We start from the raw sequence: 22,792 nt of genomic DNA, 5'->3' as shown, positions 1-22,792 counted from the left end.
CTCATGTCATTTGAGAATTTAAGAAATTTACTTAAACATCAAACTATCTGTCATGTGGTAATAGTTGGCAGTTTATCAATAACCTTAAGAAATGTTTTAGAAGAACTGTAAATAAATATAATTCTTAAAAGTATTTTTTGGTATGTAAACATGTTGGTTGGTTTGTAAATGTATTGGTTCTGTGAATCTGTGTACCATTGCATGACCAAGTTAACCTTTTTGATTTTGAGAGTGAATAAACATGTGAATGTTGCTGCTTAGACCACTGATAAAGAACTGTCCTGCAAGCTAAGGTATTTGTGTGTACCTAAACTCTATCACCATGCATGAAATATGGTTTCGAAAAGAATGCCACAAAAATGCGTAAATGGCCTACAGTTTTAGATTAGGAAATGTATTATTCACATTCAAAGATCAGATTTAAAAGACAAGCTTCACTACTCATAACACAATGGTTTGTGATTTGTCATTACATTTCTTGTTATTTAAGAAAGTTTTAAAACAAAGCAGAAGTTGAACGTGTGATTGGCACAAGACTCACTCTTACTGGGGTTCTGCACTTCCCTTGTGGTTTGTAGCATTCGGTGATGCAACAGTGTTTAGAATTAGATGACTTTTGATCGCCCTGTCACAGTCCTCATCACAAGACTACCAGAAGATTTCCTCTTAAGTGTGACAAACGCTAATCTGACATGCACAATTCACACTAACACACAATTCCCCAAAAATGATGTTCATGGAAAAAGTAAATTTATAACAAGACCTATTCATTTACTGTTTTGATGTAACTGTCAGCAGAGAGGAGCATTGTTTTATTTGTATGCTGTAAATGCTACAAATGGCAATCGCATGTTGACTGTCAGATGTCAAATGTTCTTGTCAGCATATTTATGTCTATTTATGTCTTCTATTTCAATAACACGAGAAGATATCATGGCTTCACTTCTGCAAAATGGGCAAATCTCAGAATGCTGAACAAACTTTACCCAAATTTAACTAAATGACCTGAAACATCTCAGCTAAGTCCATAAATCTGCTGTAACTGTACTAATGCAATATGCACTTACACTGACTATTGTATACAGTTAATTAAACATTTAAGAAAGCATTCAGTGTTTCAACCTGTCTGTCTGATGCCCATAAAATAACCCATGTCAGTTTCTTAATTGTCCAGTAGCATACCTCCCTTTCTATTAAAAATGACACCAAAGAGGTCTAAAAGTTTCGTTTACTTATGTCAACATCACAACAATCTGTCATTAACACCCAAAAGTTTTTTTGATTCCTATGATCTTTTTATACTGGATTTGGAGAACGCACGTTTATGTAAAGAATGGTAAAACATGACAACAAATGTACTTCTAACCGAATAATATATGTCAACCCAGTAAATGTATTTTTCTTTACAGATTTTGCCACAATCACTAATGACAGAAGCAATTTTTGTCCCTGTGTTAGTTCGTAGTTCATTCGTGGGCTGTAGATATCCCACAACAATAACGTTATAGAGTTAATAATGTGAATGACGTACCCGACATGAGCCAGAGTCTGAAGCTTCAGGAGCTGCTGCTGCTCAGAGATGCCCACTCCTCACAGTTCACATAAAATGCTAAAGCTTTTGCTGAAGTGAGCACATATTATAAATATTTAAAGGGATAGTTCACCTAAAAATGAAAATTCTGTCATCATTTACTCACCCTCATGTAATTTCATACCTGTATTACTTTGTTCTGATAAACACAGAGAAATATATTTGAAAGAATGTGAGTAATTTTCAGTTCAGGAACATCATTGACTACCATAGGAAAAACTAAATGGTATAGTCAAAGGTGCTCCAAAACTGTTTGTTTTCAACAAAACAAAACAAAAAGTAGGCCTATATGTTTTTCCTACTATGGTAGTGGATGATGTTCCAGAAAATTACTGATATTCTTCCAAATATGTTTCTCTGTGGTCATCGGAACAAAGAAATTTTTACGAGTTTGAAACATTTTCATTTTTGGGTGAAGTATCCCTTTAATCACAGTCTACTGCACAAGAAAGCATTAAAGACAACAGCTGACTCTGGACCTCACTTGATCACATGACAACACTAGAGCTTTTCATTAACGTCACTGTCAGTGTTTTATTTTACAGTATAACAACAAGAGACGCATTTACATTTTATACAAAAACAATCTGTTGTGTGATATATGTGCAATCGAATAAGTTCACCTGCACTGTATTAAAACTAGCAGTATGTTTACAAAATACCAGTGTCCTGCAAACATCAGGCTGTCTTCAAGAGAAAATTGAAATTTGAGCGTTTTATGTTGTTTTGAAAATTAATTTATAAGATTTTAATTACTGCCGCTGCCGGACGTCGTTTTCGGAAAAAACTGTGTTTATTTGGCGCCCTCTACTGAGAAACTTGTTCTTGTGAAGGTTAGTGCTTTTTAATATTCTGAACTTGTTACACTGACTTTTGTTACAATTAAATTAAATAAATTACTTTTTCCTATCATTCTCTATTCATTTATTATTTATTTAATTAATTCATTCATTCATTCATTCAACTCACTTTAGGTTACTAACCAATCCTCTCCAATGATTTCAATGGTCACAAACAACTTTAGATAACTTTTCCCTTAGGGTCTGTTGGCCCCTAAATAAAATACTATACATGTATACAGTACATACATATGCAGTTATTACTACATCAGAAGGTAATACAGTGATTTGTATCAGGATGAGTATATTCTTGCACCATGGTAGGACAAATGACAAAAAAAGAAAAGTCAAAGCATGAGATTGCAATGGCACATTTTATATTTATCTAGTTGAATTTAGCATTAATTTATAAAATATAGCAATATAAGACAATATAGGATACTATAACGACCTAATTGCTTTTAAAAGTTAAAAATTAAAAGTTTTTTTCCATCTTTATTTAATTATATATAGAAGAATGAGTGAAATTAACAGCAACATGATGTTGCTAGCACACAGATCGGAGAGAGAGAAGATGACAGACAAATTAGGAGCGGTGGAGATAACCGTGAGGGGTGAGTGAATGAAAGCAAAGATAGCAGTTTATTTTTAAAGCCATCTGCTTTGTGTTGAGAGAATATAACTATACATATATACAGAGATAAGTGTGATCTTAGTTACATATTCTCTGAACGTTTACTACGAAAAACAAGAAAGCAGTTATTTGTATGCAATAACTTCAAAATTCTATTGTCACTTTCTAGGTAAGATAAATAATGTTTAGATTCTATTATCCATTAAAACGATACAGTATTAAAGAATAGAAACTGTAATAAGGTTTATGTTAAAACATGACAGGAACATTAGGTTATTTTTAAGATCTTTTGCTTTGTGTGCATGTGTGTACCAAGGGTTCAGCAGAGAGTAAAAATGATTTTTTAAATTCAGACCTTTAAGGGTTCGTACTGTATATATAAAAATATAGCTGCACAGAAGTAGGTGCTTATTTGTATAGCTAGGTAAATGTGTGTTTGTGTAGAATTGGCCATACTATGGGAATTGTTTGTCTTCACAAATAGAATGAAAACTTGCTAAAAACCCTGAAATTTAATTTAAGTGGTCCTCACTGCTAATAAAGACTCTAATAGTGGTTTTAATCTAATAATGGCATTAGGTTTCCTGTGAGCTTTCAGCTTAGCCATACATGAAGGCTATTGTTCCTTCAAATGCTGTTTATGTCATAAATGTTTGTGAACATGGAATATGATGTAATTCTGCAGTGTGTTTAATCGTTGGTGAATCTTGCTGAGTCTTACAAAGTCTTTTATATTATATCCTTGAATGCACATCAATATTGTTTATTTCTACGGTGTACTGTATGTTTGTGTAATGTTGTGCATTGGTCTCCAGTAATAACAGCTGTTCGGTGGGAAACACTATTTCTGGAGCATGTGTTGTTTGAAAAGGTCAGAAGGACAGACACTGAGAGGATAGAGAGAAAGAGAGGAAGGAGGAACCAGACAGAACTTATCTTCAGTGTCTGATAATTCAGTGAGTAGTTTGACTGAAGATTCTTTCAGTTTGCACAGACAACTCCAAAAAATGGAGGATACTGAGAATATCACAGTGGCCAGAGAAAATGACCAGGTAAATATTGCAGTTTAATAACATTTTTAACAATGATTGTGTATAGTCAAAATTCTTTCATTTTTTCTAGAAAAATCAAAAACAGCCAAATTTATAAGTTGCCTGATGATTCTTATGCCTTAGTAGTGAAATGTTGTAAAGATTTGCTGTAGTCCAACACAATCTGATGGACATTCATAACTGTTTTACGAGGTAGCTAATTCGTATAAATTCGTCCGATCTTTTTTGTACGCTTTAGTACTAATTGTTTTCACGCCAGTGATGTTTTTTTTTCTAACAATCGTATGTTTTTGTACTATTCACAGTGTACAAATTCTTACAATTTAGCCACCTTGCAAAATACATACTAATTCCCATGAGATCATGTTGTTTATTCAGTGTGTTGCCCTTTAAGTCGAAGGCAAATGTCAATGGAAAATTATTTAATTATTATCTGGGGTAAAACCAAATTCCCAGTTGGCTCATTGAGCTCATTTATTCTAGTTTGGTTCACATATGAGAATTCATTTTGAACATATTTACTAATGCGCGCAGACACACACACCTGCTCATATAAAGGAATGCTGCAGCTCTTTTTACAACTGGTGAGTCATGACCTCATGTGACACCTGGAACAGCTTCTCAAAAGCAGAACTGATCACATATACACAGAGACACAGTCCCTTAAATGCTTAAACAAAGAACATTACACAAGACAGAAAAAGATAGTGTGTCAAAGATGGAGAGAAGACATACTCCCTGATGCAGATCGATTGTCTGTTAGAATCCACAATAGACCCGAGACATGTCATTGGGTTGTACCCCACTGGGGGAGAGCCACTGTTCAATGCATCTTGTTTAAAATCATGGGACTGATTGATAGACAGGTGTTTATATATAGGTACTATATGCTGAGGGGTACTGAGTACATCTTTTCTTAGAAGATATAAATTACCAGTGGAAAAAGAATATAGTATTATATAATATTTAAAAACAAACGTTCTATATAAAGCTAATAACGTGCATTTGCAGTAACTCATCAAGTAAAGACAACTGACTTCGACAAGAAAAAATGCTTAAATTATCTGGTGCCAATTTTTGTATGCATACCATTATCCTCTAGAACTCCCCCTTTAGACTGCATTTTAAGTTTAGAATGTAGCATTTGCCTATGATGATTAGAAGCTGTGTTATTGAATATTATGCATCATAACTCAGGGATATTTACCTGTTCAAATGTCTGGTCATATGTGTCAAATACAGTATATACAGAAATGCATGATGTTCAGACTATCTTAAAATGTCACAACAATGTAATACAATTAGAATATATTGCAAGAGACCTAATGAAAGCAGAGTAACTGTCTAAAACCTGAAGACTTTGTCAGGGAGCTCCTAACTCAATCAAAGCCTTATTTATTTGAACTTATGGTCTTATGGCAGTCAGACCAACGTGTCTAATGAATACATGTACAGTAAATGTAGAACGTGTTATCATATGATAAGTCTCTGTGAGTATTATGTTTGTATCACGTTATTGTTCTGTTTAAATGCAACCATTTTTGGAATGGGCACTTCCCAGGACTCCAAATACGTGGATCCCCAGGAGATCAAATGTACTGCGACTGCCTCAGAGCCAGTGGATGGGACTGATACTACAGGCAGTGAACCTAATGAGGAAAACAAAGAAGAAAAGGTGGAGACAAAACCTGAAGCCAATGACGGTGAGACATGTGAGCGAGGGGGTGGAGTCACAGAGAATATCAACACATTGAGGGAGGAGGAGAAAGAGACAGCAGTGGAGAAAAAAGAGGAGGTCAAAGAACAAACGGTTAAGGAGCAAAACAATGAGACAGGGGTTAATAGGGAAAGAAATGAAGGTAACAATGAGTCTCTCACAAAAGAAAATCATATTAATAAAGCTGATGACATCTGTGAGGAGGAAGGAAAACTTAAGGAGAAGAACAAAGGAGACGAGCAGGGACATAGCTCTGAAAGTCAAACTGAACAACAGACAGAGGACAAAGACAAAAAGGAGATTAAAGAAAATAAAGATCATGTCCAGGACAAGGAAAGAAATCCGGCAAGAAAAAGTGGAACAACTTCATCCTCTGCCCTCAGAGCTCCAATTAAATCATCTGTGTGTCCACGTGCTGCAAGGCCCTCTGCCAGAAGAGACGCCATGGCCAAGTTTCAGAAGGACCAGTAAGTCTTTATCTTCATAATAATTCTCATAACACCATGTGCTTATAAGTTTGCATTAACCACAACATAATTTCATTCATTCATGTGAACAACAGCATCAAATCATAGCAACAAACTGTGTTTGTTGAACATTAGTATTTGTTGAGTAGCATTGTTGTAACTCTTTGTTGCTGTGGGATTTTTCATCTGTTGCATCTGAAGAGTATACTGTATGTTGCCCTGTTTTAGGACTCCAGGAGTTCGTAACTTCAAAGTTCAACAGACATCCACAGGCATGGCAGGTGGAGCTTCAATTAAACAGAAAATACTCCAGTGGTGTAGAAACAAAACACAGACATATGAGGTAAACTAAGATTAGTTAAAGTTTCCTCAAATTATCTGAAGAACTTAAATAAAACACCATAAAAAGAAAAAAATAAACCTAAATAGCCAACATGGTTCTTGTCACGGAGAGGTGTGGAGAGAACCCAAGCGCAGGCAGGCAGTGAAGGGGTTAACACAACAAAGCTTTATTAATACACGAAACTGAGATATATATATAAAACAAAAGACTTCCCACATGGGGGCAAAACGTAAAACAAGAGAAGCAAAAAACCTAACTCAAAAACTCGACCAAACGTCTTACAAAAAAGAACCGACAGGGTAAACAAGGCAACACACAAAACTCACGATTCACGGACAAGGCAGAAAACAGGAACAAGGGTAACGTATATTATTGTCAAAAGGACAATAATATGTTTCTCTCCACACATAACCAAAGACTTTGTCATGACTCTGCTACAGGACCAAGAAAAACATGACTAAATGAAGCAGAGCCATGACAGAAGCCCCCCCTTTAATGAGCACCTCCAGGTGCTCACCAAGGGGTAGACGGACGAGACAAGACCGACTGAGACAGTGACATGAACAGACAAAAGCTATGGAAAAGCATAAATCGAAGTGGCAGGACAACTGACACAAATAATAACGGGCACTTAGGGTGAGGCCAAATAATAACAAACAAAGCAATTGGGAGGTCAGAAGTGTGGGCCACAAGGGCGCCAATTACGTTGCAGTCAAATAGGTGAGGTTGGGGGAGACTCAAGGTCCATAGTCCCGGGCTGCGCCTTCTTGAGAGCCGCGGAGTCCTTGGGGATGAAGTCCTAGGGAGGAGGACAGCTCCTTTTTGGCCCAATAGGGTCAGTTTTCTTCCAATCGGCCGGCTCTACCGAGGGCTTGCACGAGCCCGAGCTGGAGCGCTGCGACATCGTTGACGGCCGGCTAGGAGATACAGGCCGGTGATAAGTCTGTCTGACGGACTTGACGCCGGCCCCCCGTGATGAGAAGCGAACGGCCACCTGACCAATGGGTGTGTCGCCGGGCCTGATCGCCGCTCTGGACATGGCTTCCTGACCGGACTTGACCACGGCGGGCTGGACGCCGGCTGCACCGGACTGGACGCCGGCTGGACCACCGGACTGGACGCCGGCTGCACCGGACTGGACGCCGGACTGGACTGGATGCCGACTGGATTACCGGACTGGACCCGGCTGCTGCACCGGCAGGGAGGGAAGTCCGCGCTGCCCGCCGCTGCCTCTTTCTCTTCAGCCGAGCCACCCGCCTGGAGGTCGCTGAAGAAAGAGGCAAAGGGTGCGGCTGGCTCAGGCTGGGACTCCTCAGACGTGGAGCCCCAGGACTCACGTCTCCCCCGCTTGCCAACGGCTGCTGGTACGATGGAGACTGCCGTTGAACTCCCCAGGGCCACGACACCCATGACGCAAACCTTCCGGGATGGACGCTAGGCAGGAGCGTGGAGCGTCAGGAGAGGAGCTGAGGGGAGGCCACTCAGCAGCTCCTGGAAGGATCCTCGGATCATCCTCTCGCGAATGGCCCGAGGAGGAGGTTCGACGAGACCCGCCAGGAAGTAATGCATTGAAGAGCGCCTCTGGCAGAAAGCCCCTCCGAGACGCAGATGTCCGGGCATACTCCGCCAGAGGTTGATTGCCCTGGGGTGGAATCGGGCCGTCACCCTTCTGGATCAGGGTTGACGTTGTGCCACCAATCGGCCAACTCCCGCCTGGTAGAGGCCGAGGTGCTGCCTGCTGGGTTCATTTTATGGTTCGTGGATTCTTTCACGAACTGTGTGGCGTGGAAGAACCCAAGCGCAGGCAGCAGTGAAGGGTGTAAAATAAACAACAAAGACATAAAAAAACAAAAAACACCCACAATGGGGAAAACGAAACTGAGATATATATATAAAACAAAAAAAAAAATCACAAACAAAGCTTTATTAATACACGAAACAAAAACACCCACAATGGGGAAAACGAAACTGAGATATATATATAAAACAAAAGACTTCCCACGTGGGGGCAAAACGTAAAACAAGAGAAGCAAAAAACCTAACTCAAAAACTCGACCAAACGTCTTACAAAAAAGAACAAGGCAACACACAAAACTCACGATTCACAGACAAGGCAGAAAACAGGAACAAGGGTAACAACACACCAAACGAAGTACACGCTTACACAACGAAATCCACGAACACAAGACAAAGAAACAAGAGGGTATTTATAGGGGAAGACAAACAAGGGATAATGACACAGGGCAGGTGTGGGTAATAAAACACTCAGGGAAAGATAACAAGGAAACCAGAGGAGTGGGGCAAATGACAAGACACTGCAGAGAACGTATATTATTGTCAAAAGGACAATAATATGTTTCTCTCCACACATAACCAAAGGCTTTGTCATGACTCTGCTACAGGACCAAGAAAAACATGACTAAATGAAGCAGAGCCATGACAGGTTCTTTTCAAAAGTTTTATTTAATGTCCATATTCAACTGATTTGGAACCAGTTCTCTTGAAAATAATCCCATGTGTAAGTATATAATCCTCTCCTTATTTTAAAGGGTGTCAACATAGAAAACTTCTCTTCATCTTGGAGTGATGGTCTGGCATTCTGTGCCCTTGTTCATCATTTTTTTCCAGACGCGTTTGACTTCTCCTCCCTTAAAGCCAGTGAGCGAGAGAAGAACTTCACTCTGGCCTTCAGCACAGCAGAGTATGTTCCTAATGCAATGTGTGTGTGACAAAGGAAAGACCATAATCTACCGAAAAAACACCAACAAATGCAAAATTCTTTCTCTCTTCCACAGGTCTCTTGCTGACTGCTGCCCCCTTCTGGATGTATCAGATATGTTACTAATGGGCAAAAACCCAGACCCTATGTGCGTTTTTACCTATGTACAGGCCCTTTGTCATCATCTGTCAAAGATAGACAAAGAGAGGAAAGACAAAGAGAAAAAGGAGAACAAGAACAAAGAAGATGATCAAGATGTGGCTGAAGTTCATGAACAAGAAGACAAAGAGAAGGATGAGAGTGAACAACATGAGGAAAATCAAACAGATTCTAGCATGAAGTCAGTTGAGGAGACAGACCAGAATGAAAATGTAATAAACACAGATGCTGTGAATGATGTTTAGAAGAACAAAGGAAATGTTATTATGTTCAAATAATATTAAACGATATATTTACAGGTAAATAATTTATAATCATAACCTTTACACAATAGTGAATGTATGAATTGAGATTTTATATAAAGTGTGAATAAACATATTTTTTTCTGTACATTTTTTTAGGTATCATAATGATATTTTTTATTCATATCATATCAAATAAATGTTGACTAAACACGTGGCTTTACAGTATCTGACATTTTTGGGGCCTCTTAAAGCCTTATTACGTCTGAAATTCTGATTGAATAAATATGACATGCTCCTTATTAATTGTATGTAAAATGTATTTTTTTGGGGGGGGTCAATATTAATCTTTATTACATACATAACATAGGCCTACATAATGCTGTCAATTCTATTAAGTTTTATGTACAAAACAAGTTATTGAAAAATGTTTTGGAAATTAATGTGCTATTAGAATTTCACCTGGGTATTTTGTTAAACTCCTAGTGGACAGCTTGTCATGTATTTCTATGCCATGTTATAGGCCAAGGAGTAACATCGAAAACAGAAGCCACACTAAACTCTGTCAGCAGTTTATGTTTTTATGGCTTAAGTACAAGAAACCACCCAAGGGCCCCTACTACAAGCCATAAATCACTTCACCTTCATGTTTGTGCTGGTGTTTACTTTAGCAAGCATTAGACACACAAAGGAAAACAAGAGCAGAAAATGATTATACGCAGTGCATGTGCAATACGACCTTGATGTTGACACAGTCAAGCAAATGTGTCTATGTGTTTTACTTTCACATCCTCTTCTCCACATGTTCCAGCTATTTGCTGCTATATATAAGCAGTGTAATATTATCTCTACTTCATTTGCACATCTCTCCCTTTCTTTCTCGCTCTCTCATATTTCCCTGAGTGTGGCTGGTATGAGTTTGGCTAAATGATCTTGATGAGGTCCCTTCACACGCCAGCTCTGGCACTGCAGTTGAAACACCCACAGAGAGAACTGAGAGTAAGAAACAAACCAAAAGTTTGAAATAAGAGAAGATGAAGAAATCAGTAAGTGTGTCTATGGGGTAAAAGTTCTGGAGCGCCTTTTGGTAGTTTCCACACTTTCTCGCAAATTGTTTCATCTATCAAGATCAACGAAGAAGTCCAAAGATCGCCTTAAGACACACAGGATCATGCAATACTAAGGAAATGCTGACAACTGGAACATTAATCTTTGTTGGATACGCCACAGAAATTAATCATTGTTCATTTTAATTTCCTGGGAGGAGGAGGTTGTAAATAGGCAAGTCAGAACTGAGAATATCTTCCAGTCAACCATTAAAATAATTTCTCCATGGAATCCATTGATCCAGAGTCCTCCAATTACATGGATTTGGACAGCTCAACTTCGCCCATTCCAACATCTCTGACATCCCGTAAAACAACTCATTATCGTGACCACGGAGGATTTGGTTATGGCGTGGGGGTTGCTTGGACACATCTCCGTCCCTTCCTACCCTTCTTTTTGATCTCCTGTCTAGTGGTGATTGTGGTCTACCTTCTGCAGGCCATTGTTTATGGAGGACCCTTCAACGACCCACTGTTTTTCAGCAAATTTGAGAAACGGTGGCCGCCACCTGCCCAACAGCCACCCACCACAGTGTCAGCACATGAATATGGTATCATTTGAGACTATGCAGGGTTATTGCTGGTGAGAACCAGAAATATCGCCCTGGGTCCTGTTATGAGGGGGGAGCTGCTAGTAAATCAAGAATTTGTTGCCCTTATAGTTTAGCCAAAATATATCCAAGGACCAAGAAGTTGCCCATAATGCAATAATAAAAGAAGTTTTGTATAAATAGTTTGAAACTATGATTTCAACTTAAGGCTGTATACCCTGTTTGAAAGTCAATCTAAGTAATCTTATATATAGCAATATAGAATAGAAACATAGTAGGCTGTTCTCTGTTAAGCAATATTAACCAAAATAAACTTTATAAACTCTTAAATAACAAATAACAATATGTGTAATATACAAATACCGTATATTGTATAAATGGTTTGCTTTAGGTTTTAACGAAGTCCATTTGTTTAATATATACATTGTTTTATATAAGACATGTGAACAAAATAGACACATACAGTATATCAATGCTGTTGACAGAGTAAATATGTCACTGTAAACTTATTTAACCCTTAAATGTAATTAATTTATTATTAAACCAATAACTGTGGTTGGCTATATGCTTTGATTTTTTATTTTTCTTTAATAATTTAAGTTTAACCTCTCTTGGTGCGAGTTTGGATTTTTCTATTTCTAGCTAACAATTTAATTTAAAGGTTTGTTTAACTTGTATATTTTAATCATTAAAGAAGTTGCGCTAGAAATGTTGCATCACAGCGGGTTTGTCCTCACTAGGGTTGGTATCGTTTGAATTTTATTATAATTTCCGATTCTGCTTACTGATTTCGATTCTTATCGATTCCCAGTTTCTATTCCACAATGAAGTAAAACATTTAGATATGAACCTGAGTGGTCATTTAGCCTGCTTATTTTCTGGTTTGCAAATATATATACTGTACATACAGTATATATATATAAATATATATTGAGCACCGTTTTGTGTATACAAATAGCAACCATGTTTTGTCTGATTATTACAATTTGTATTACAGTTGTTGGGGGTTGCCCGAATGCTGGAATTAGAAATGATTGACTGCCACAGAACTCGGTTCATCTACTTCATGGTTAAACTGTAGTTACTATAATGAAACTATGGTAAATTTGTGGTTGCTGTGCTTTACTGCAAATACTAAAGACCGTTTCATTGGACGCGCGCGCGCCTTACCCCCAGTTAATTTCCGTTTTATGTTTGTTTGTGAATATGTACCAGAAGTTAAATGCAGCCCATGAACGCGCATATGCGCAGTAACGTTTGTTTATGTTGTCACTTTGAAACCGTCTGTAGTTAAATGGTTACTATAGTAAAAATATGATTAATTTGCATATTGAGATATCAGCAGATTACAAATAACGCATGCACATTTCTGAAAATATGCACACAGGAATGATAAGAGAAAATTTTACTTCAATTATCCGATTCCTATTATTTTCGATTCCGATCTGATTCCTAACCTTTCGATTTCGATTCAGATTTTTGTTTCAATTCCCAAGCCCTGACACTCAGTATGTGTCTTGTTTATATGTCAGTTGCACACATGAAAGAACAGTAAACTGTGCAATGCATCAGAAGCTATAAACCAAGGAGATCTGACATAGGTCTCAGAATCTGTATGCAATTTTATACCTTGGCAAATGAACCTGCGCAGTGGGCAGGCACCTTAGTAGTAAACCGTGATGAATCATTTTGTAGGTCTGGCCAAATAACATTCTGTCAACAGTACCAAATGTAGCCTACCATATGGAACGGTTGAAAAGGCCTATGAATTTTGATATTAAACACAGCAGACAGAAAAAGTAATTTTAACAAATTTAAACACCTTTCACAAAAATAAAGCACTGTTTAAAATTGTTACCACCAGCCAGTTTTATTCTGTTGGGGTACACAGCCAACTTTGAATAGCCTTCACTGGCCACAGAATGGTGCGATTATGCCTCTTACAAGCAGGGGCTAATTGCGAATTAAAACTGGTTGAACATGACGATCATGAGCCCCTGATTAGAACCTGCAGCAAAGGAAAACGAGTGTGTTTGATGACTTCCGGTATCATCTGGACATGCTGAATCTTTTTTTAAATGTCTTTTTTTTGTTTAACGTTATAAATCATTAAACAACGTTAAGTAATATTGGCAGCAGCTCAAACACAATGCGTTTACACCAATGCTTTACATGCCATGACTTATCTTGTCATGGTTTTCTTGGTCTTGTGGCAGAGTCTTGACAAAGCCTTTGGTTTAGTGTGAGAGCCATGGGGTGTTTATCTTTTGACACTGCATGTGTTTTCTCGTGTCTCGTCATTGAACCCGCCCCTCTCGTTTCCTGTATTGCCTCCCTGCCCTGTCTTATGTTTTTCACCTGCCCCTCGTTATCTTCCTTCGTTTGTGTTCCCTTTATATAGTGCTCATGTTTCATTGTCTTGTTGCTCGTCGTTTGTATTCATTGTACGTGTACCCTGTACCTGTAGCTTGTATGTAGGGAATCGGGATGTGCCGAATGAAGCTTCTGAATCAATGAGGCTTTTTCAAAAAAATGTATCGGTGCTTCGAAGCTTTTGACACAGTGCTCTACTTCGCCATCTGGTGGTCAATAAAAATTCCTACACCAACTGTGTCACTCAGATTTTTGTTCATTGAAATGTTATTATAAGTTTTATTTGTATATTTAATATAGAACTTAATAATATATAGAATTAGAACTCAAAGTAACAAAGAAAAATAAGCACATCCAGTTCTTAAGTAACATGAATAATAATTTAAAATATATGAAGACTTCCAAAATTAGATTTTTTAAATTTCAGTTTTTCCAAATTTTAACAAATTATGTTTTTTATGGTGCATTCCACTTAATATCAATTAAACTGTAGTTGGTTTAAGCCATAATAACTCAAAAAATGCTGCAATCTAACAAAAAAAAACATGATAAAAAAAGTTTGGAACCAAACTCTTCATATATATATATATATATATATATATAGTACAGTATATATAATAAATAATAATATAGTGTGAATGTGGACACAATTTTAAAGTGTTTGGTTGGTGTTGGCCTTAAATCCAACATAGCCTGTAAACCTTAAAAACAATAGATTAACCCACCAAACTAATGGATACTAAAATACTCTGTGTTCTTAAATAGTGTAATCTATTACAACAAATAAAAATGGAATAGAATATGAAAATCTAAACTCAAAACGGGTGACTTTTCTTGCATTTTAATTACTTTATTGCTCATTTGTTGAGGGAAATAGATAGTTTTTATTGTCCCAACGGAAATTTCTTTATTATTAATATGTATTTTACCCTCTCCCCAGATGGGGCAGACTGGTGCTCTGTTGTCTGAGTATCGCCCAGAGCGTTTGGATGTTTGGAGCGTAGGTGACGAAGCATTGAGGATGTATTATTGGAATAAGACAAAGTTTACTCGCATATCAGACATGACACTTTATTAGCAGTGTCGAGACTGAAGTGTTCCCACACTTGAGAACGGGGTCTCTCGCGTGTATTCTCCATTTAAAGATCAAACACACTCCTGCACGTGTAAGATGCAGAGAATAGAGGACGGCGTTTACTAGCAGAAAACCAGTTTGTGGTTGAAGAAACACTTTTATACTTTTTGGGAACAGTGTTAAACCTGCAATTTACTTTTTGACAACAGACATTAACATGTCATGGTTTTAAATAGTACTTTAATTAGCAATACAAAATGATAAATTATATAAATTAAATATATAATTATAACATTCCTGTGGTTCAGCGCAATCGACGCGCTTTGAGTTTGATCCCTGCGTGACGTGTCAGTGAGGTAACGAAGCTTCGTTTCCTCAGGTCACGTGACAGACTCATTTCAAGCAATGCTCCAGAACACTGTTTCGAAGCACTAGTGTGTCGAAAACTCGATACGTGTGTTGACACGGGGTGTCGAGCAACCCATCCCTACTTGTATGCCTGTTAACCTTGCCTTGTATACCGTGTCCGGTGTGCTAGTCTTCCCTGTGGATTCCCTATCAGTGTCTGGAACTTTATTATTTACCACCCTGTGTTTTAGTGTGTTTGTAAGTAGTTTCTAGTTATCGTGTCTCCTTTGTTTTCGCCGCATCGAGGGAAGTGTTTTGTTTTCAGTTTTCATATATATTAGTCGTGTCCTCGTTACCCCCTCGTGGGTGTTTTGTTTCTGTTAATTAATAAATATATCTGTTAACCCCTACACCACTGCTGCCTGCGCTTGAGTTCTTCCACAACGCATTCCTGACATTACATACATTGGTCTCATTCATTAAACACGAGCAGAACAAATTTTTTGTGCAAATCGTTCATAAGTCATTGTAACATAAATTTTAGGATTCAAGAAAATGTTCATATATTAAAAATGTTAGTTGGTACGAAAGAAATGTACACCTGCTCAATGCCAAGTGTAAATATTTAGTGCGTAAAACCCGCACGTAACGTTCTGTATTCTTTTAGACAAACTGATGACACTGCATTTTGATGCACTATGTATCAATATGATATTTCATGAGTTCTTTTGCCCTGTCTTTTAACATTTTTTACTTTTTATTTAACTTTGGGTAAAACGCGGAGCTCGTCGCTGTCCTTTTTTACACAGCCATCCAATCACAGTGGAGAAGAGGCGGGGCAAACACTACATTACGTTTTTTAGAAAACACTACGTTTTTTCTACATTGTATTGTACACTCTACAAGACACAACAATGGAGAAGTTAATATTAATGGTACTGCATTTTCATATCAAGTAATATTCTTCAAAACAAGATACTAGTAACAACTAGCGTTCTGTAAACTGTTGCGGATATTCTAAATCACAGCAACCAACGCATCTCCGAAATGATGCGCAGTGCCTCCAATGCGTTCTCAGGCACCACCAGCTGGTAGTTTTCAGACGAGCACAGTGTATTATTTTAGCTGGCTAAAAACGCTTTGGTGAACACAGTTCAAATTGATTAATTTATTGCTAAGCATATAACCCATTAGTATCTTATGCATTTATGCAAAGTCCAGAAGACTCCGGCATTCCTAGATACGTAATTTGCGTATCTGTAATTCATAGGCGGGGATTATGCTCATTGTGAATGAGCGTGCATGCTCCTCTGTTTAAGAGTGATTGGAATTCCTTAACATACACACATTTTACTATCAAATCTGAAGTTTACGAAGTATTTGTGAATCCTGAGGAAAGTTTTCAGGAAGGTCTGTTTTACGCGCATGAGAATTTACTCATTTACTCATTTACAATGTTTCATGAATGATGCCCAATTGTACGAACACTCAGACGATGCTCTTCAGCCTTTTAAAAATTTATGAAAAAAATGTAGTTGTCACAATCTGCTTAAACCCTATAACAACCTTGTGGACCAATTTGTCCAAAATCGTTTTGTTTTTTTAAAGGGGACATTTCACGGAAATCTGACATTTTCCGTGTTTAAGTGCTATAATCGGGTCCCTGGTGCATCTGCCAACCAAGAAAACATGAAAAAAGACAACCCAGTAACTTGTGTTGGTGAGCCTTTCTCTGCAAGCATGTGAGAAAATGAGTCGATCAGATTTCGCTCCCCCTCTGACGTATAGGAAGGGTTTTTTGTTATATTACCGCCCCTTCATCCACAGTATTACAAAAAACTAGTGTTGGGTAAGTACATTTTGTATTGTTTTATTAATGTGGTTGAGCTTTACTTGTTTGACACGAAGGAACTGAAAGAAATGATGCGCACATTGTCAAATGCCATGTAGTTTGAGTTTGGTTAAAATTAGCCAGCAGCAGGCTAAAAGGTAGTATGGTTAAAGTTGGGCTTTTAAAGGTTGTTTCTACACTTGAGTTGTGCTATGTTATGCTTCATGCTGGGAAATTGATAGCAAAATCATCAAGACCCCAAACTGTTAACGTTGGCTGAGTTTTGTGTCACTGCCTAAAAACAGTTACATTTAACATTAAGTTGAGCAATTTCATGCAACTACAGGAACATTGTGTAAATAGATCAGGGGTTCCCAACCTTCGTCCTTATGGACATCCGGCCTAATTGTTTGTAAACACAAAATGTGACAGCAAGTGTCACATTCAGTTTAGAAGTAGTCATGTGTCCAGGTGTGTGTACATATTAATGAACAGATTTTTCTTTCAGGATTCCAAAGGAAGATTTTCCATGCTGTTCGGTTTGAAAGATGAACTTCAGTGAATAGCTGGCATTCTGGAACATGGCAAGTCTACATATTCTATTAAGAGATTGGATTGTGACAAAGAATGTGTGTGTTAAGTGTATACACATATACACTTAACAAAATTATAAACGCAACACTTTTGTTTTTGCCCCCATTTTTCATGAGCTAAACTCAAAGATCTAAGACTTTTTCTATATACACAAAAGGCCTATTTCTCTCAAATATTGTTCACAAATCTGTCTAAATCTGTGTTAGTGAGTACTTCTCCTTTGTCGACATAATCCATCCACCTCACAGGTGTGGCATATCAAGATGCTGATTAGACAGCACGATTATTGCACAGGTGTGCCTTAGGCTGGCCACAATAAAAGGCCACTCTAAAATGAGCAGTTTTACTGTATCAGGGAGGTCCGGGGGCGTCCGATGACCAGTCAGTATCTGGTGTGACCACCATTTGCCTCACGCAGTGCAACACATCTCATTTGCATAGAGTTGATCAGGTTGTTGATTGTGGCCTGTGGAATGTTGGTCCACTCCTCTTCAATGGCTGTGCGAAGTTGCTGGATATTGGCAAGAACTGGAGCACGCTGTCATATACACGATCCAGAGCATCCCAAACATGCTCAATGGGTGACATGTCCAGTGAGTATGCTGGCCATGCAAACTGGGTTGTTTTCAGCTTCCAGGAATTGTGTACAGATCCTTGCAACATGGGACAGTGCATTATCATGCTGCAACCTGAGGTGATGGTCGTGGATGAATGGCACAACAATGGGCCTCAGGATCTCGTCACAGTATATCTGTGCATTATCAATAAAATGCACCTGTGTTCGTTGTCCACAACATACGCTTGCCCATACCATAAACCCACCACCACCATGGACCACTCGATCCACAACGTTGACTGGTTTTCGGACCCCCCCGGACCACTGCACATTTTAGAGTGGCCTTTTATTGTGGCCAGCCTAAGGCACACCTGTGCAATAAACATGCTGTCTAATCAGCATCTTGATATGATGTTTTATTAACTAAGTTCGGTAGGAGCAGGTGCAGATAACTAACACGGCTGGTTCGTCATTATCAATCTCACCAAACAGATAATCAACCCGGCTGGCTCCCATAACCAATCTTACCAACTACCCTATCAGCCGTGAGCGAACCCTTAAAAATAGACAAACTGCCTTACCTTCAACATCTCTAGTGTTTTCAGCATGGCAGAGATTGAACTGCACCCCAACGAAAGCAATTTCGAAGCGCAGGATCCCCCCCACCTCTTCAAGCGGCGAGCAGCTTGCCGGCACAAGCCAGGTCGTCTCAAGCGATCCTCCGGCCGCAACACGGCCCCGCCGTTCCTCCCACTCAGCATCTCGTACTCCGAGACGTCGAAGCACACCACCTCCGGCATCACCGGCGTCTTCATACAATTCGGCTTCTCCCTCCATCCCAGCCATCGAGAAATGGACCATGCTGGGCATGAAACAGGCTCTCACAAACACCGACGTGCACTTCTCCCGACGGCTAAACAAGGCTGATCTGTACGGCCTGCACTGCTCCGTCAACCAGGAAGCCCGGTCTCCCAAGACAGCCTTACAGACGAAAGCAGCCAAATCTCCAAGCCGCATTTGATCCTCATGTCCAGAATATGGTCAAAATTTCATTTTTTCATCTTAGAAACATTGCACGATTGTGCCCGATGTTATCTTTCTCGGTGGCTGAAAAACTATTTCATTTGTCTTCTCTCGCATCGACTATTGTAATGCTCTGCTTGCTGGGGTTTCTAAATCTACCCTAAACAAATTGCAGTATGTCCAAAACTCAGCGGCCAGATCCCTGACAAGGTCCAGGACAAGTGAGCACATCACTCCCATCTTGGAGTCATTGCACTGGATATGGCTCAGGTTTCGCATCGATTTTAAAATTCTTAGGCCTTGCATGCCTTAGCGCCACAATATCTGTCTGAACTTTTAACTGCATACACCCCAAGACGCAATCTTCGCTCTTCTGATTCAGGCTTTTTCATTGTCCCTTCAACGCGTTTACATTCTATGGGTGACCGGGCTTTTTCTTCTCTTGCTCCCAAACTCTGGAATGCTCTTCCCATTGAGATCAGACTCTTTTACCATTTTTAAATCTTCACTTAAAACTTATTTTTTTAGGCAAGCATTCAAATGATTATTATTAATATTGTTATTATTATAATTTGTTTTTTTTTACTCTAATGTATGCTTTTTTGTATTTTATCTATATGTTTCTGTGAAGCGCTTTGAGATGTTACTCTTAAAGGCGCTATATAAAATAAAGTTTATTATTATTATTATTATTATAATCCTCCATTCAACAAATCCACCATCTGGCAATCCTCTTCCCATTCCAGGCATTCCTGCCCAGGGAAAATATCGACAGGACTATTTTGGTAACCTCAAACCTCATCGAAAACCCGCACTGCTCCAAACGCGAGCTGCTCTGCGCACTCGGCTACCTAAAATTTGCGATACGCATCATTCCACAAGGCTGCCCTTTCATTTCACACCTCCTCTCTCTCGCATCCTCAGTCCACGCACTAGAAGATCAATTATCCCTAACTAGCTCGTGTTGCAACGAGCTAAGCTTATGGATAAACTTTCTTAAACAATGGAACAGCCTCTCCTTTAAAAAAACATGATCTCCCACCCCATCGACATTAATCTATACACCGACGCCGCCCCCTCTGTCGGTTTCGGGGGTTTTTACCACAGTCGCTGGTTCACTTCCACGTGGCCCCCCCAGCTCGCAGGCTTACCAGAGCCTCTCAAATCTTCTGCACTATTCAAACTATACCCTCTAGTCTTCGCAGCCTTTCTGTGGGGAAAGGAATGGTCCTCCACCAGCATCTTAGTTCACTGCCACAACGAGGCAACCATGCACTGCATAAACAAAGGCCACTCGCATTCCCCCGCATTAATGCCGTTCATAAGATGCCTAATTTGGATCTCAGCCTGCGACCAATTTACTCTCACCGCAAAGCATGTTCCCAGTTCCCAAAACCAAATAGCTGACTCACTGTCCCGTTTCAGAAATTCAGGATGTTGGCACCAGAAAAAGACCCACTCCCAACCCCGGTTCCTCCATATTCAGAACTCATATTATGTTTTATTAACTAAGTTCGGGAGGAGCACGTGCAGATAACTAACATGGCTGGTTCATCATTATCAATCTCACCAAACAGATAATCAACCTGGCTGGCTTTCCATGACTAATCACACAATCAGATAACTAATCTAGTTGGTTCCCATAACCAATCTTACCAATTACCCTATCAGCCCTTGAGCGAACCCTTACAAACAGACAAGCTGCCTTACCTTCACCATCTCTAGTGTTTTCAGCACCCCTCCTCCACCCCGTCTCCTCACCCACAGCTCTGCAACTTACAGCCCAAGAGGGGAACCACCCGAATCCGGGCACACACCGGGCCAAGGGCCCTCTCCCCGGACAAGGGATGGGCGCTCCGAGTTCGGAGGAACTACCGAGCTCGGAGCCCTCTCCCCGGGACAGCACGCCAAATACGATTTATATCCGTACCTTATCACTAGTTATTATATGCGAGGCGAACTTGTGAAAAGCCACACCTGTGAGGTGGATGGATTATCTCGGCAAAGAAGTACTCACTAACACAGATTTAGACAGATTTGTGAACAATATTTGAGAGAAATAGGTCTTTTGTGTACATAGAAAAGACTTCAGCTCATGAAAAATGGGGGCAAAAACAAAAGTGTTGTGTTTATAATTTTGAGGTGAAGTAATCCTGAGTAAATTCTTTTACAGAACAATGTTAAATGCCTTAAAGGTGAAATTCTGTATGAGGGGTATTTAAAGCTATACTATGTAATTCAAGGTAATTTTGGCCTTGTGCTTTTGCTACCCTTAAAAAAGTTCATTCTAGTATTATTAGTAACTTTCATTGACATAAGATTATTCTAGAGAAAAATGATGTATAATACATGTTAAATACAATCTTGTATATATTTTAATGTATTTCAAATTTTGTCGTAGGATAGTCTGACTTTTTCTAAATAAGTTCACGTCATATACCTCACATTATGCCTTTGATTTTCTTCTACTTTTTTAATATTCATATTCTCTTCTCTCACTCAGATGCTGTGAACAAGTGTAGCCCAAATTCAACAGATTCAGACTTTGATGCAGCAATGGCGGAACACCTGAAGCACTCTGGGGGTGGTGGATATAAAAAATGAGCCATAAACAGCTTTCTAAAACTCTAAAACATTTACACATGTGTTAACCATAATCCAATATGTTGTTGTTTACTTATATTACTGTTAAACAGCACTAAAACAAGACTGTTAGGAAATAGTTGGTAGTGCCATAGCTCTGACTTCCATGCATCAATGGTGGAACACATGAATCACACTCCTGGAAGTTTGGAAGCGAAAATGAGAGTAAACAATTTGAAATAAAAAGGAAAGACTAAATATAGTTACATGTGTGTTAAGTATAATACTGTACTTTTGTTATTTTCATGTTTGATTAATGGCTGCTTAACATTAATGTAAAACGCCATTGCTATTGACACTCTACTATTTTTATTTTCTTGTTTGAATAGTAGCTGTTTAACAAATGGAAGACAAATGGATTACAAAAATGTAATGTTCACTATAAAATATGTTGTGCTCAATTAAAACACTTCTTTTTGCCTAAGTCCACAAATAATGTGTTATTGTTTGTGATGTACACGTGATTAAAACGTTTTATAGACGTTCAGGTCAGACTGGACCGATTTTGGACCTTTTTAGAACCTATGTGAGTTTAAGACAAGTGTTATGTTTTACACTTTCATAACAATAAGTAAAACACTCAGACCGGAGCTCTGTTTGAATGCATGTTTTCTTTACTGCGTCATTGCAATACTGGAATACACCACATGGGCACGCATGCGCAAAACCCATGTCCTTTTGCCATTGGCTCAAAACATAACAATTCCTCACCTCCAGCATTGAGGTACTCCCATTCATTTACAAGGGTTAAACATTTAACAACCCAACATTGCAGAACTTATTTGAATAAACAACAAGTATGACAGTTTTATTTCCCTTTTTTTTCTTATTTACTTCACATTCTCTTTCACTGTCTGTGCTCACAGTGCATATAGAAATATACATACACAAATATCTACAAGTCCAGTCTCTGAGGTGGGTTACGGACA

The 22,792-nt window shown here is 38.8% G+C and overlaps 1 protein-coding gene across 1 annotated transcript; it reads left to right on the top strand.

Moving 5' to 3' along the window:
- Positions 1-3,981: 3,981 nt before the first annotated feature.
- smtnl1 (smoothelin-like 1) lies at positions 3,982-10,045 on the top strand. Its single transcript, XM_057349712.1, has 5 exons — positions 3,982-4,116; positions 5,678-6,300; positions 6,529-6,643; positions 9,193-9,344; positions 9,439-10,045. The coding sequence occupies exons 1-5, from the start codon at positions 4,072-4,074 to the stop codon at positions 9,764-9,766; spliced, it is 1,263 nt and encodes a 420-aa protein (XP_057205695.1). The 5' UTR covers positions 3,982-4,071; the 3' UTR covers positions 9,767-10,045.
- The last annotated feature ends 12,747 nt before the right edge of the window (positions 10,046-22,792 follow it).

The sequence above is a fragment of the Triplophysa rosa genome, linkage group LG13, assembly GCF_024868665.1.
Source record: "Triplophysa rosa linkage group LG13, Trosa_1v2, whole genome shotgun sequence".
NCBI classification, from domain to species: domain Eukaryota; kingdom Metazoa; phylum Chordata; class Actinopteri; order Cypriniformes; family Nemacheilidae; genus Triplophysa; species Triplophysa rosa.
This window is presented reverse-complemented; position numbering and strand designations above follow the sequence as displayed.